Here is a 16,150-nt window from a genome sequence, read left to right as displayed (position 1 = left end):
TGGTGAATTTCTTGTGACTCCATTTCTTTCAGAATCAGTGGACCACATCTCTCATGTTTAGCCTAAGGGGGGCTTATTTTCGGGGATGCCTTATATTTCACTCAGAAGGAAACCTGTAAGTAAGTCTTATTTTCGGAGGATGTCTTATTTTCGGGGAAACACAGTGTGTGTGTGTGTGTATGTGTGTGTGTGTGTGTGTGTGTGTGTGTATATATATATGTGTGTGTGTGTGTGTGTGTGTGTGTATACTTTTCTTGATTAAAGGGGAGAAGGATAGATCAATCTCTTAAAAAACAAAAACCTACATGTTCACAACTCTTAGTTTACAATGACTGAAATCATTTTTTTAAAAATGCAGGTTTGATTTACAATAGCTTCAAAAAGAATAAAATATCTAGGAAAATATAATAACCAAGGAAGTGCAAGACTTGTACTTTGAAAACTACAAAAACTGCTAAAAAATTTAGATACAAATAAATGGAAGATATCCCATGTTCATGAACTGGAAGACTTAATATTGTTAAGATGTCTATACTACCCAAAGCAATCTACAGGTTCAATGCAATCCCTATCAAAACCACATCAGCATTTTTTTTTTTTCATAAACAGAAAAATCCCCCATATGGAATCTCAAGGAATTTCAAATAGCCAAAACAATCTTGAAAGAGAACAAAGTTTGAGGACTCACACATCCTGATTTCAAAGCATATCACAAAGCTACAGTAATAAAAATAAGTGGCACTGTCATAAAGAGAGACAAATAGATCAATGAGACAGAATAGAGCCCAGAAATAACTGTCATGTAAATGGTCACATGGAACAACCAAGATGGCAGCATAGGTAAACACCTGAACTTGCTGCAGCACACAACCATATCACAACTAAAAGACAAAACAAATATCATCCAGAACCACAGGAAGGCTGACCGAGTGGAAATTCTACAACTAGAAGGAAAGAGAAAAGGCCCTGAGTCCTGTAGGAGGTGCGGAAGTGAAGTGTGGAGGTACGGAGGCACTCGCAAAAGGGGCTGGCAACTGAGTACGCTGTTGTCTTTCTTAATCAGGAGATATAAGCTCCCGACTGCTCTGAACTCCAGTTCTGGGCAAGACTCTGGGACCCAGACTCATACGGGGAGAAACTGGACTATCTGGCATCATGCCTGAACGGGTGCTTGCAGCGATCATTGTCCCTGCATGGTGCTGTGGGACATAGAGATCCGGGGACCTCTTCGGGGTAGGGCTGACATTAGCCATTGCTGTTTGTTGCATCCTGGTGATTCCCTAACACCCTGCCCCACCCAATTTAAAACCTTACCCAAGCTGTGCTCAGAGGCTTCTGTGTATGAATGGACTGGCATTTTGCAATCTAAAATTAACTAACAAACTGCAGTGGGTCAGAGAGCCCCAGGGATTCCAAAAGAAGGCCCAAGGCTCCACAGCAGCTTGCACTGCTTCACAGCTGGACCTCATCTGGGCACCTCCAGACCTCAAACAAAGAGGAGAAATCTGAAGATCTCTCCATAGCTCCTCCTGGGTGGCCTCAGGCAGTAGCTGACTTTGCACCTCCTTGGAGATCCAAGAGCTAGTGTACCCAGTGGTCAGAGTGAGATCATCCAGATTACAACTCTTCACATCCATAAGAGACACACTCAGGAGGCAGATTCAGTGAGCACCAATGCCCTAATGAAGCAAGTCCTGCCCCATAAGGATGTCTCCAGCACAGAAATTCTCCCAGCATAGACCAGCTGATCCTCACAGCCAATTGACCAGGAGGTCAATTCCTCCCAGTGATACCAACAACAATCAAGACTTAACTACAACAAGACTGTGCACACAGCCCACTTAGGGGTGCTCCAAGAGTGTCTACCTCAGGTAATTAGGGAAGCTGAGCCACTGGGCCCTATAGGACACCTAGCACACAAAGCCACTCTATCAATACAGGGAAGCAGCCAAAATGTGGAGACAAAGAAACAGGTCACAAATGAAAGAACTGGAGGAAAGCAAACTACTGGATATAGAGTTCAAAACCATGGTTATAAAGTTACTCAAGAATCTTCTAGAAATCTCTGAGAAATTTAGTTAGACCCTCAAGGATATGAAAAAGGAACAATTAGAAATTAAGCATACACTGACTGAAATAAAGAATAATATATAGAGATCCAACAGCAGATTAGAGGATCACAAGAATCAAGTCAAAGGTTTGAAATATGAAGAAGCAGAAAATCCCCATCCCGAAAAGCAAAACAAAAAAAAAAAAAATCCAAAAATATGAAGACAGTGCAAGAAGCCTCTGGGACAACTTCAAGTATACCAACATCCAAATTATGGGGGTGCCAGAAGAAGAAAGAGCAAGAGATTAAAAACCTTTTCGAAGAAATAATGACAGAAAACTTTCCCCACCTGGTGGAAAAATAAAAATAAAAATAGACTTACAAGTCCAGGAAGTGCACAGAACCCCAAACAAGAGGAATCCAAAGAGGACCACACCAAGACATATCATCATTAAATTGCCAAGGGCAAACGACAAGGAGAGAATATTAAAAGCAGCAAGAGAAAAACAGTTTTCTCAACAGAAACTATGCAGGCCAGAAGGGAGTGGCAAGAAATATTCAAAGTGATAAATAGCAAGAATCTACAACCAACATTACTCTACCCAGCAAAGTTATTATTTAGAATTGAAGGTTGGATAAAGAGCTTCATAGACAAGAAAAAGCTAAAGGAGTTCATCACCACCAAACCAGTATCAGATGAAAATGCTGAAGGGTATTCTTTAAGAAGAGGAAGAAGAAGAAAAAAGTAAAGATAAAAATTATGAACAACAAATACCTATCTATCAACAAGTGAATCTAAAAATCAAGTGAATAGCTGAGGCCGGTTTGGCTAAGTGGACAGAGCATTGGCCTGCGGACTGAAAGGTCCCAGGTTCGATTCCGGTCAAGGGCATGTACCTTGGTTGTGGGCACATCCCCAGTAGGGGGTGTGCAGGAGGCAGCTCATCGATGTTTCTAACTCTCTATTCCTCTCTCTTTCTCTCTGTAAAAAATCAATAAAATATAGTTTTTTAAAAAATAAAGTAAAAAACCTGATGAACAGAATAAACTGGTGAATATAATAGAATCAGGGGCATAGAAAGGGAGTGGACTGACAATTCTTGGGGGAAGGAGGTGTGGGGGGTGCAGGAAGAGACTGGGCAAAAATCGTACACCTATGGATGAGGACAGTTGGGGGAGGTAAGAGTAGGGGATGGAGTGAGAACCAGGTGGAGGGGAGCTACAGAGGGGGGAGAGGAACAATTGTAATAATCTGAACAATAAAGATTTTTTTTAATGATCACACGATCTTCAAAAACAAGGGTTTCACAGAAAGTGGTTTAGCTCGATGGATAGAGCGTTGGCCTGTGGACTGAAGGGTCCCAGGTTCGATTCCGGTCAAGGGCATATACCTTGGTTGTGGGCGTATACCTTGCATATACCTTTAGATATCTGATAATATCTAAAATATATAAAGAACCGAAACCAGTTTGGCTCAGTGGTAGAGCGTCGGTGTGCGGACTGAAAGGTCCCAGATTCAATTCCGGTCAAGGGCATGTACGTTGGTTGTGGGCACATCCCCGGTAGGGGGTGTCCAAGAGGCAGCTGATCGATGTTTCTCTCTCATCAACGTTTCTAGCTCTCTATATCTCTCCCTTCCTCTCTGTAAAAAATCAATAAAATATATTTAAAAAGTAAAATAAAATATATAAAGAACTCCTACAACTCAACAATAAAATAACCCAATTTTAAAAACAGTAAGACATATAAGCAGTGATGCTTGGTATCACTAATTATTACAGAACTGTAAATCAAAAGCCACAATAGGTTATCACCTCACATTCATCAGGATGGCCACTGTAAAAACTGTCTTGAAAGCACTATAAAAAGTAATGTAAGTGTTGGCAAAGCTGTGAAGAAGCAGAACCTTTGTACACAGAGAAGCTGTGAACTGAGCCTTTTGCACCGTTAGTGGTACAGCTACTATGGAAAATGGTATGGCAGTTGCTCAAAAACATAAAAACAGAACTACCATCTGATCCAGCAATCCCACTATATACATTAATTAAAGAATTAAAAGAATTAAGGGGGGATCTCAAAGAGACATTTGCACACTCATATTCATAGCAGTATTACAATAGCCAAGAAGTGAAAACAACCCAAATGTCCAGTGATAGATAAATATACAAACAAAATGCAAAAGTGCTATATACATTCAAGAGCAGCCTTTAGAAAGAGGAAAATCCTGTCACATGCTGTAACATGATAAATCCTGAAGACATTACACAAAGTGAAATAAACCAAAAAAAGAAAATCCTACATAATTCCACTTATATGGGTATCTAAAGTAGTGAAATTCATAAAAACAAAAAGTAGAATGGAAGTTTCCAGGGGCTAGGTGAGGAAAGAGAAATGGGGAGTTACTGTTTAATGGGTACAAAGTTTTAAGTTATGCAAAATAAAGTTCTTGGGACCTGTAGCACAACCATCTGAGTGTACTTAACACTATGAAACTGTACAATTAAAAATGGTTAAAAATTGTAAGTTTATGTCAAGTATTTTTAAAAGTATTTAGAAATCACCAAATAAATATAGATTTGACCCTGTATCATGACAGACCATGTAAAAGATCCTCTTAGACCTTAGGCATTTTTCAGACCTTTGTCCTAAGTGATATATACAATATAAATCAAAGAGTTATGGCTTTCTAAAAATCTTTCCAAAGCAATCAACAGGAATGAAAGAAAAACTCATCTACTATTGATAGTACAGATTAAAGTAATTACTACTTGCCGAAACCGGTTTGGCTCAATGGATAGAGTGTTGGCTTGGGGACTGAAAGGTCCCAGGTTCGATTCCGGTCAAGGGCATGTACCTTGGTTGCGGGCGTATCCCCAGTAGGGGGTGTGCAAGAGGCAGCTGATCGATGACTCTCTTTCATCGATGTTTCTAACTCTCTCTCTCTCTCTCCCTTCCTCTCTGTACAAAATCAATAAAATATATTTTAAAAAATAAATAAATAAAAATAAAAATAAAAAAATAAAGTAATTACTACTTAATACAGCACTTTTCAATCTTTTTCATCTCATGATACATAAACTAATTACTGAAATTCTTCAGCACACCAAAAAATACATTTTTGTTGCTCTGACAAACATATAAGATTCATTCACATATTGTCCTCTTTTTTAAAAATCTGACTATCTGAAAGAAAAGAGGTCAGTGCTCCTGATTACGTAGTCAGTATTGCATGTTTTAAAAGTTCTTGCAGCATACCAGTGTGTTGCAGCACACTGGTTGAAAATCACTGACTTAATCCAAAAATGCCCTCATGAAGGACAAAGCAACAGAAAATGAACTTCTAGAGCTCCTGAACCTCTCATGGAAGTCCATCAGAGATTCTAAGAAGCTGATGTCAATGCCGGCTTTCAGAAACATCTCCAATTCCTTTCAATCCATGGCCAGATTCAGAGAATATTCTACATTTCTAGACAAACTTGCCTCATCAACCTTGAATTAAGAAGTATTCACAAAATGCAATATAGCCTAATGTAATGTAAGCAATTACCGGGTACCTAAATCATCAATATCAAGTACATTCTCTGGTTTATCTGTTCATGGGGTGCCTTGGTTTCCTTTTAAGAATGTGCATGGTCCAGAATGGCCTGTGATCATCATAATGGTTAAAAAGTTGACAGGAAGTAATATGAATGTTGACAGCATATGCTGGTTTTGCCCTAACTGCCAGGTCTACTCTCTCCAGCTGGAGTATAACACAACAAAATCTACTACTACCTTAAATACTCATACAGGATTAGATAGCTTAGTTTCTGACCAGATGGCCTGGAATGAAATCTGGCTCAACTACTTACCAGATCTGTTGCCTTGGGAATACAGGCACACCTCATTTTATTCACAGATGTTTTGGTGTTTTATAAATGAAGGCAAAAACCCTCTACCAGCAAAAAGAAAGAAAGAAATTGAAAGAAAGAAATTGGAAGGAAGGAAGGAAGGAAGGAAGGAAGGAAGGAAGGAAGGAAGGAAGGAAGGAAGGAAGGAAGGACGCTTCATTGAGGTCTGGAACCCAACTGCAATATTTCTGAGGTGTGCCTGTATTACTTCATTTCTTTGTGCCTGATTCATTTTCTACAAATTGGAGTTTTATGAGAATCTGAAATCTTAAAATCCAAAGTTACAAAGTAATCATTCAAGTAGCTGTTTACTACTCTTTTAGGTAAGAAAAAGGTGTCTACGTCCAATTATAGCAGATTCTAACATCTACATCTTAAGCTCAGAGTTTTACGTGTTCTCTTGATCCTCAATTGAGGTCTTGGATTCGAGAAGGGGAGAAGGTCATTTTAGGTCAACCTTCATTCAAACCGAATGTCTGCTATGCAAAAACTGTAGATGTTAACAGAGGTTCTGCCCTACAGAAATGCCAATCTGGGCAAAGAAGGACACTAATAAGATAATTTAAGTAGCTAAATAAGGCAGTACACAATTAAATTAGAAATGAATGACAGATGAGTAACAAAGAAGATGCAAATTCAGAGGGGATTGCAGGGCTGAAGAGAAATGGAGAAAGTTGGGAGATGAGAGCCCATTGCAGTGCCCAAGCTGGGAGCAGAAAGAGCTCACCAAGAGAATTAATAGGCATTGCTGCTGCCTGGTAAGGAGTCCAAAATGAGATCAATGTGGCAGACAGAATAACCATGGCATTAATAAAAATCGGGAAACTGGTGGTGGCACAAGACAATTCTGCTCTGGACATGTGCAATGTGTTGGTGCCTAGACATCCACACGAAGAAAGACATCCTCAGGGCAGCTAGAGGACAGTGACTGACAACAGGATGATAACCAAGAAGTACAAAGTCACAGAAACCAAAGCAGAAAAGTTCCAACAAGCAGCTATCAACAATGCCTGGTGCTGCCTACAACAGATAGCAAGAGAAAATTTAGCCATAGAAAACAGGCCTATTGGCAGTCTCAAAAAGACGATCAGAAAGCTCAAGCCACACGCAGATGAATAAGAATTTCTAAAATATCAAGCACCAGCAATAATTTAATTTTTCAGAAGAGTAGTTTGGCTTATTACTACTCTAAATGATAATAAATTAGATGATTTTATATCTATCCCACCCCCCAAAGGTATCTGAGTCCTGCAATGGGAAATAGTCATCAACAAGAGGAAGAGAGGACACTTTCCAACGACAAGATTCCAAAGCTTCTGGTAGCAATGAACAGCTTTAAACAATATTAATTCTACTTACTAGGCCCTAGAGTAGCCACTCTACACCCCTATACAAAGGACTTAAACACATTTGTTAAGAAAAATCACCTTTTAAATTGTTTTTACATTTATATAAAGTAATAATTTGATTAGAAAAACCGTGTTTCCCCAAAAATAAGACATCCTCCTAAAATAAGACCTACTTACAAGTTTCCTTTTGAGTGAAATATAAGTCATCCCCTGAAAATAAGCCCCTTTTAGGCTAAACATGAGAGATTTGGTCCACTGATTCTGAAAGAAATGGAGTCACAAGAAATTCACCAGGAAACTCAGGAATTGGATTGTTATGATGATGTTCCAGATGATGACATGATTGTCATTGAATAAATGAGTAAATTCTTGATACTGTAGGATTCACAGTTTGTCTGGTTTGTGTTGACAACTACCGTACTACCATACCATATACAACTAATAAATTTCCTTTATTTTCATTTAACAATAAATGTGTACCGTATTCTTCTTCACAGAAAAATAAGACATCCCCTGAAAATAAGACCTAGCGCATCTTTGGGGCAAAAATTAATATAAGACACTGTCTTATTTTCGGGGAAACAGGGTATGTCTGAAGAACCAAGAGCAGGTACTTGCCACCTCCCACAACCACATCAAAATTTTCAAAATACACAAGTACCATCATTCAGAAACACCTGAAATCTGGCTGAATGGAAGTCCTACAACTAGAGAAGTAAAGAAAGCACAATGAGACTGGTTAGTGGTGAGGAGGCGGAAGCCAAGGAGAGGTGGAGGCACAGAAACAGGACACCCACGTGTGGTGTTTTTATAACAGGGATAGAGAGGTGTGGCTGCAGAGGCCTCCCATGAGAAGTAAGGGGTCCCAGACCCACACCAGATCCCTAAGCACAGAGCTCCAGTGCTGGGAAGAGGGGCCCCACCACTCCCGGCTGTAAAAACAAGCTGGGATCATGACTGATTGACACAGAAGCTGCTGGAGACCCAGGCAGTTCCTTTTAAAGGGCAAGCAAAAGACTTACTCAGACTCAGTCCCTCTGGACTCCGATGCTGGGGGTTGGTGGCTTGAAAGGAACCTGGGACATTCAAGGAGAAACTGATTGTCTGGCATTGAAGCAGGAATTTAGGGGTGGCTTTCTCCCAGATTTAGGGGTGGGAGTCGTTGTTCCTGTCCTAGGATCTCCCCCATTGCAAAGCTGACTAGAAGCCATATCTGAGTTCCCATTCGCTTGGCTGAGTCTTTTTGCTCTGTGGTGGTGATTCCCTGAGAAACTCCCCTTTGCAATTTGCAGCCCCACCCAAGGTGTTTGCAGCAGCTTTTCCATATGGTTTGTCCTGATCAAGCTTCTAAAATTCCTAAACAAGCAACAGCTGTTAGCATGCCCCACCGATACCAGTGATCAGCAAACTCATTAGTCAACAGAGCCAAATGTCAACAGTTCAACGATTGACAGTTCTTTTGAGAGCCAAAGTTTTTAAACTTAAACTTGTAATGCCACTTCTTCAAAATAGACTTGCCCAGGCCGTGGTACTTTGTGCAAGAGCCACACTCAAGGGGCCAAGGAGCCGCATGTGACTTGCTAGCTGCAGTTTGCCGACCACGGCCCCATACCTATCAATAAGAGGACCAAGACCCAGCATTAGCACCAGCAGCGTGCCTTACTTCACAGCGGGGCCTTGTCTGGGCACTTCCTACCCCAGTGATCGGCAAACCGTGGCTCGCAAGCCACATGTGGCTCTTTAGCCCCTTGAGTGTGGCTCTTCCACAAAATACCATGTGTGGGCACACATTTACAGTGGGATTGAAACTTCGTGACCCGTGAGCATAAGTTTTCAGCCTGGGTGAGTCTATTTTGAAGAAGTGGTTATGAGCCACACTCAAGGGACCAAAGAGCCACATGTGGCTCGCAAGCCGTGGTTTGCTGACCACTGTCCTAGTCCAATACAAAGGTGGCCCCAGGCAGTGGCTAACTTTGCACCTCCTGGGAGGCCCTAGAGCCAGTGTACCCAGAGCCAAATTACAACCATTCCAGATTACAACTCTACACATCCACTAGCAACACTCTCAAGGGTCAGACTGCGTGAGCACCAAAGCCGCATGAAAGCAAGTCCTGCGTTGAATTAACTCAATTCCCCCTGCACAGAAGTTCTTCCATTTGTAGACACAGCTAGTCCTCAGTCAACTGACATGGCATTCAATTCCTCCCAGTGATGCCAATAGCAATCAACACTCAACTACAACAAGATTGGGCACTTAGACCACACAGGGATGCACCTAGAGTTCCCAGTTCAGGTGGCTGGGGAGGCTGAGCCATAGGCCCTAAAGGACACCTCCTACACAAGGCCACTTTACCAATCCCATGAGATATAGAAGCTTTACCTAATACACAGAAATAAACACAGGGAGCAGCCAAAATGCAGACACAGAAACATGTCACAAATGAAAGAAATGGAAGCAAACTGAATTTTGAATACAGAGTTCAAAACAATGGTTACAAGGTTGCTCAAGGATCTTAATGAAAGCTTCAAGGGACTCAGAGAGAGATTCAAAGGACTTAGTGGCAATGTCAAAGACATGAAAAAGGAGCAGTCAGAAATTAAGCATACCCTAACTGAAATAAAGAATGATTTACATGCATTCAACAGTATAGTAGAGGATTCTGAGAATCAAATCAAAGATTTGAATATGAGGCAGCAAAAAGCACCCTATCAGAAGAACAAAAATAAAAAAAAAATCCAAAAATATGAAGATAGTGTAAGGAGCCTCTGGGACAGCTTCAAGCATACCAACATTTGCATTAAGGTGATGCCAGAAGGAGAACAGTGCAAGATATTGAAAACCTATTTGAAGAAATAATGACAGGAAACTTCCCTCACCTGGTGAAAGAAATAGACTCACAAGTGCAGGAAGTGCAGAGAGTCCCAAACAAGAGGAATCCAAAGAGGACCACACCAAGACACCTCATAATTAACCCTTTGCACTCCGAACCGTTCTGGACATTGGCTACCAGCTACTCGACGCTACTTTGCGGCGGACACGTGCGTAGAATTAACTCAATTCCCCGTAATCACTAATTAACTGCAATGTCTCCCCTGAGAGGGGACATCCGAGTGATATGCTAGAATTCCGATGTCCCCTGAGAGGGGACAGCAGAGTGCAAAGGGTTAAAATGCCAAGAGCAAAAGACAGAGAGAGAATATTAAAAGTAGCAAGAGAAAAAAAGTTCATTACCTACAAGGGAGCACCGTTCTGACTGTCAGCTTATTTCTCAACAAAAACTTTGCAGGCCAGACGGGAGTGGCAAGAAATATTCAAAGTGATGAACAGCAAAGACCTACAACCAAGATTACTCTACCCAGCAAAGCTATCATTTAGAATTGAAGGCCAGATAAAGAGCTTCACAGACAAGAAAAAGCTAAAGGAGTTCATCACCACCAAACCAGTATCAGATGGAAATGCTGAAGGGTATTCTTTAAGAAGAGGAAGAAGAAAAATATGAACAATAAAATGGCAATAAATACATTTCTATCAACAATTGAATCTAAAATCAAAATAAAAGAAAAAAAAATCTAATGAAAAAAATATACTGATGAAAAAAATACAATCAGAGGCATGAAATATGGAACAGACTGATGAATCTCAGAGGGAAGGGAAGGGCAAGGGAGCAGGCGGCGATTAACCGAAGATTTTATATGCATAGCATTACCTATGGACAGACAATAGGGTGGTGAAGGCCCTGGGTGGCACCCAATCTGGATGCGGGAGTGGGGTGATGGGATAATGGAGGTAAATGGAGGACATCTGTAATACTTTCAACAATAGTTTTTTTTAAAAAAATAAATACTACTCCTAATCAATTCTACTTCCTAAAACAAATTACCTAATCAAATTATGTTTTTAACTCCTTTTGGCCTTTATTCCTAAGCACTTTGTTTGCATGCTTTGTTGGTAAAACATTTTTATACCCTCCTACACATCTGTCACATATACAGATTAAAACAAAATTGAAATTAAATTGCCATCTACTAAAACAGTAATTTTTGGAATTTTATCCAAATTTATATTTACTAGACATATAAAATGACCATTTTACTGTAATAAATTAAAAGAAGCCCGGCAGGGGGTGGGGTGGGGGTGGGCCTGGACTTGACAGGGGACCCCAGGTCCAGCCGGGGATTCCTCAGGCCATGCCGCTGCCCCTCCCTCTTCCTCCCCACTCCCCTTCCAGCACCGGCCAGGAGACCGCAGGCCATGGCCCCTGCCTTGTGGGGTGTGATGGGGGCCTCAGGCCACGGCCCTTGCCCGGTGAGGCTTAATGGGGGACCTTGGGCCACACTCCCCACCCCAGGGCTAGGCCACCTCAGGCTGTGGCCCCCCCAACCCCCACCCCATCCGCCAGGCAGGGCTTGATGGGGGATGTGAGGCTGTGCCCCAGCACCAGGCTGGGGGGGCCTGAGGCTGCACCTCCTGCCCAGAGGGGCTTTACAGGGGTAGGGCCAGCCAGGTCTGGGTCTCACCCAATGGGGTTGGGGCAGGCTAGGTCTGATTCTCCTGGATATGTGCAGGTGGTGGGCAGGGACTTGACTCTAGATCCTGCGGCGTGCCCCAGACTCTGATATGAGGGAGATTTTATATACATTTTCTTTCATCTCTGACACTTCTATTATAGAGAAAGGGAAATCAGCAATATTAAAATATTTCTCCTAATTAATTTCCTTTTAATGTGCATGAATTTCATGCACTGGGCCACTAGTTTTTACCATAAAACAAGCAAGCCAAACTTTGGCAAGAGTTACAAGACTAGCATGCACTGGTGGCTTCTTTATCAGAAAGAGTTCTTTGCTAACCCAGAAAAAAAACACACAAGAGTATATATGACATAATGCTTTTATGTGTGTGTGTGTGTGTGTGTGTGTGTATTTTTTTAATTGACTTCGGAGATGAATGGAGATAGATACAGAAACAACAATGATGAGAGAGAATCACTGGTGGCCTTCCCCCGCATGCCCCACCAAAAGATCCCATTTGCTGGTCATAATGGGCTGATTGGTAAATCAAAATATACTACTACTAAAATTATACATTTAGTATATACACAGATATATTTTTAATGTATTTTCACTATAAACACATGTACACACACCTGCTTTCACAATTCTCAATAGCTAAATCTTAGCTTCAAGAAAAATCTTGACACATCCAGAAAAACGAGTTATTTGTAGAAATTATAGTAACTTCTACTTCTGGCAACTTTTGCAAAGTCTTTACAAACTGTACAGCACAACTAAAACATTCTCAAAGTCCCTTTTCTCTAGACTATTCATAATACAGGCTCATAGGTCAGTAAAGATGAATGTTAAAATATAGTTATGTTAAAACATATAGGATGATAAGACAAGGAAAGGCTCACTGACTTTAGAAAATTAACAACATCTAATCCAAGTATGAAAATCTGCAGTAGGTAATTTAGCTATTTCTGCTGGTTTTCTTCAGGAGACAATGAATTTTATTTTGCTTTTAAGACTTTTTTGGTGAAATTACACTGCAATGGGGAAAAATTATACAAATTTACAAAATACCCAGAGAACCATCATTACAATTACAGGTAAATCTTAACTTTGAAAAAGAAAACTAGTTTACATTACTAAAACAAGCACAAAAATCCCTATGGTGTCAATGGACAAAGAGAACTCAGTTACTTTCAGAAATCTGCCCAGATTTGCTGGAAAAAATCAACAACATCCTTTTTGGGCAAATGCTGCGTTTGTGCCCTGTCAAATGTCAAACTCACAGTATCACAATCATGTGAGAAAATCCATCTCATTTCTCCTTCTTAAACAAAAACAACACTAGAATTTGATCCAGAGGAGGTTGAAAGCAAAAGCCATTTTTGGAACTACGTTCAGGAATATTTGATATGAACCAGACCCATTCATGATGGGCAGAGACCTGTGTTCTATGGAAGTATAATTACCATCACTGTATTAAACAGCTCACTTGTACATTCAATTGTTCACACAGACACAACATGGCCACAAGATGTCTGACTCTGCAGGACCACGGGCTGATTCAATGACTTCTTTTCATACTTTACATCCTGGCAGGCATTCTCCTCACCTGGCCCTTACATTTATGGGGATCAGAGAGGTGGACTAAAATTTATCAACTATACAAATGGGAAATTAGCAAATATAATTTAGGCTGATATTTCTCAAACCAGGGATTTGTTCCCTTATGTATATACAAAGAATTAATGAATAATATGGCTCTTGGAAAAATAAGCAGTAGGATAATACAAACTTAACGTTTTAACTAGACTGAATCATTCTTTTATTTCCCTGTGCTAATGGCCCATGAAGAAAGGTCATACACTCAAATATTAAATGCCTACTGTGTGCCTGGAACTGTGCACGGTAAGCAAAGGTACAGAAAAGCAAGGACACATGCGTGCCAAGGACAACTTTAAACTCAAGGAGAGAAGCTCATTACATTATTGTACTATTTTAGGTTTACTGGACACCAACTGCCACCAGACTGTACTGGGCACCATGGACACACAAGAACAATCTACTCAGGACAGTTTGGTAACCAATGACAAACTACCACCACTCCAGGCCTGACTGGTCTTAAAGCTTCAATATGTTATTCTGGAAATTAACGTGCATGTGTCCATTAATCCTTTCTATAGATGCCAAGTTTTTGAATACTTTCCACCTATGTTAACCCAGGCTAAGGTTGCTTAGAGAATGAGGTGAGGAAATGTAATGTTTTGAACGATAATAAAGAAACAGTAAACAGAAGCACATTTGCACTTTAACCTTAATTTACTGGTGCTTTCAATAACAACAAAAAGCAAGTAACTTTGGTCATAACGTGGGACATTAAATTTTCTTGCCATGGCAGTTCAGTGTGAAACAAAAGCTAAGCTAACAAGTTCTGCTGAGCTTTGTAAAAACCACTCACTTTCAGTACTTTCTTCAGGAAGACTCTGTGACTCATTTCCCTAGGCTCAAAAACAGGTAGTATTGACAAACTGCAGATCTGGTCTTCTAGGTGACAAAATAACTTTTAACCCTGTGCAAGTGCCTGTTTGTAATCATGCAACACTAATGAGAGTTTTTAAAAGAGGCCAGCCCTTTTGATTGTAAATTATGAAGATCTGCAAACCAGAAACTTTCATATTGAAGACAATGACACCCAATCACTATCTTAGAATAAAAAATGTAAACACTTTCCATAGCTTTCTGGGAAGCTAAGTAGAATCGTATCATAGAGAGAGAACTGTTCAGCTAAACGTCTGCCAAACTGCAAAGCGATCCTGGAGGGGAAACTGAAGAAGCCAGATTCCCATCCTAGAACTGTTTGAACAAACTCAAAGGAAAATATTGTAAGCTGTGTTCCGAAGGCTTCCCACCAGTCTTGCTATTTTTACTACATTTTAAAGGGAACTCTGTCTGCATGCCGTTATTAAAACCACAACCATGGAAAAAAGTGTCCTAAAATTTGCCTATGAACAGCAATCAAGTCTAAAAATAAGCACCCCCCACCCCCACCCCGCAGTGGGACAAGTGGCAAGAACACCCGAGAAGCCGGGAAGTTCGGAAACGGCAGTGACAGGAGGACGGGGGAAGGAATCACGGACAGAGCGACTCCGTGCGGCCAACGCGGCGGGCCGGTCTCCGGGCGGCAAACTCGCCGCTCGGGGCCGACCTCGGCCCCGCAACTTCGGCCGCACGGAGGGAGCCCCGCGCCGCGGCCCTGCCTCCCGGCGGCAGCCCGACAGCGGCCTCCGCGAGGGCGGGTGCCGGCGCGCGGCCGGACGCGGCCGGTGACACCCACCTTCCTTCTCGGCTCGCGCCGCGGCCACAACGAGGCTCATCACCAGGTGCAGCGCGCCCAGCAGGCCGGCGGCCGCGCTCCTCGGGCCCCCGCCGCGGCCGGCCGCGGGCTCCACCCCGGCCCCGGCGGCTCCTGCGGCTCCTCCGGCTCGCTTCCCCATCCCTGCCGGCCGGGGGCCGCCGCGCTCCGTGTGTGGCGCGGCCCTTCTCGGCGAGGCGGCGGCGGCGGCGCGGGCGCCGTGTTCCGGGCTCGGGCAGCGGCGCCGGGGACGAGGGCGGCTCAGGGCCCAGGGCCTCAGCTCCGGGCGTGGGTCCGGGCCCGTGTGTGCGTGGGGGCGAACGTGTCAGTCACGGCCGCGGCCTCCACATCGCAGGCGAGGAGGCGAGGCGGAGAGGCGGCGGGTCAGGCGCGGCGGGCGGCCATACTGGAGACGGGTACGGCCACGGCTGCGGCGCAGGCCTGCGAGGGGCGGGGCGCGGCCTGGGCACCGCCCGCCGCGTCGTCTCCGGGGGGAGGGAAGGGGGGAGCCGCCGGTCGACTGTCGCCCGGAGGCCGAGGGCCCGATCTGCTCGTCAGGCTCTCGCAGGCCCACGGCTCAGCGGCCAGCGGAGCGGGGACAGCACAGCCCCGACCCGTTCGCTGCCCGCAGGGAGGAGGAGAGAGGCGGCCCGGCGCGGCCGCCAGGACTTATGATGGCGACGCACGCTTCGGGGAGGCTGTGACGTCGATCACGTGGAGACGCCGGCCTCGCAGCGCAGCCGCCGTGGGAGGGGGCGGGGCCGCGGCGCGGACGGGGCGGGGCGGGGCGGGGCGGGCGGGGCGGGGCGGGGCGGGGCGGGGCGGGGCGGGGCGCCGGGAGGTCCGCAGCCGGACGCTGCAGTGCGGAGCTTCCCTAGTAGTGATCGCCTGCGGACCCACCCAGGCCCGCGCGGGAAATCCCCGCAGCTGCTCCCCGCCCGCACCGCCTCCTAGGGATACCTGGTGGCCCTCCCAGGACCTGCGCTGCTCATCTTTGTTTCTT

At 43.6% G+C, this 16,150-nt stretch overlaps 1 protein-coding gene across 7 annotated transcripts in view; it reads right to left on the bottom strand.

The window, feature by feature from the left end:
- TMEM131 (transmembrane protein 131) overlaps positions 1–15,811 on the bottom strand; it is a 175,139-nt gene extending 159,328 nt beyond the window's left edge. For 3 of the 7 annotated variants that reach the window (XM_036453905.2, XM_036453906.2, XM_036453907.2), the window contains exon 1: positions 15,130–15,807. In XM_036453905.2, coding sequence (XP_036309798.1) covers positions 15,130–15,289 — 160 coding nt within the window. In that variant the 5' untranslated portion in view covers positions 15,290–15,807. Of the gene's footprint in view, positions 1–15,129 lie in introns of all 7 variants that reach the window. The other 4 variants (XM_036453908.2, XM_036453910.2, XM_045587252.1 and 1 more) reach the window with 4 other exon arrangements.
- Positions 15,812–16,150: the final 339 nt, after the last annotated feature.

Source organism: Pipistrellus kuhlii, unplaced genomic scaffold (assembly GCF_014108245.1).
Source record: "Pipistrellus kuhlii isolate mPipKuh1 unplaced genomic scaffold, mPipKuh1.p scaffold_m20_p_27, whole genome shotgun sequence".
NCBI classification, from domain to species: domain Eukaryota; kingdom Metazoa; phylum Chordata; class Mammalia; order Chiroptera; family Vespertilionidae; genus Pipistrellus; species Pipistrellus kuhlii.
Note: the sequence above shows the minus strand (reverse complement) of the source record. Positions and strands in the feature narration are given on the sequence as shown.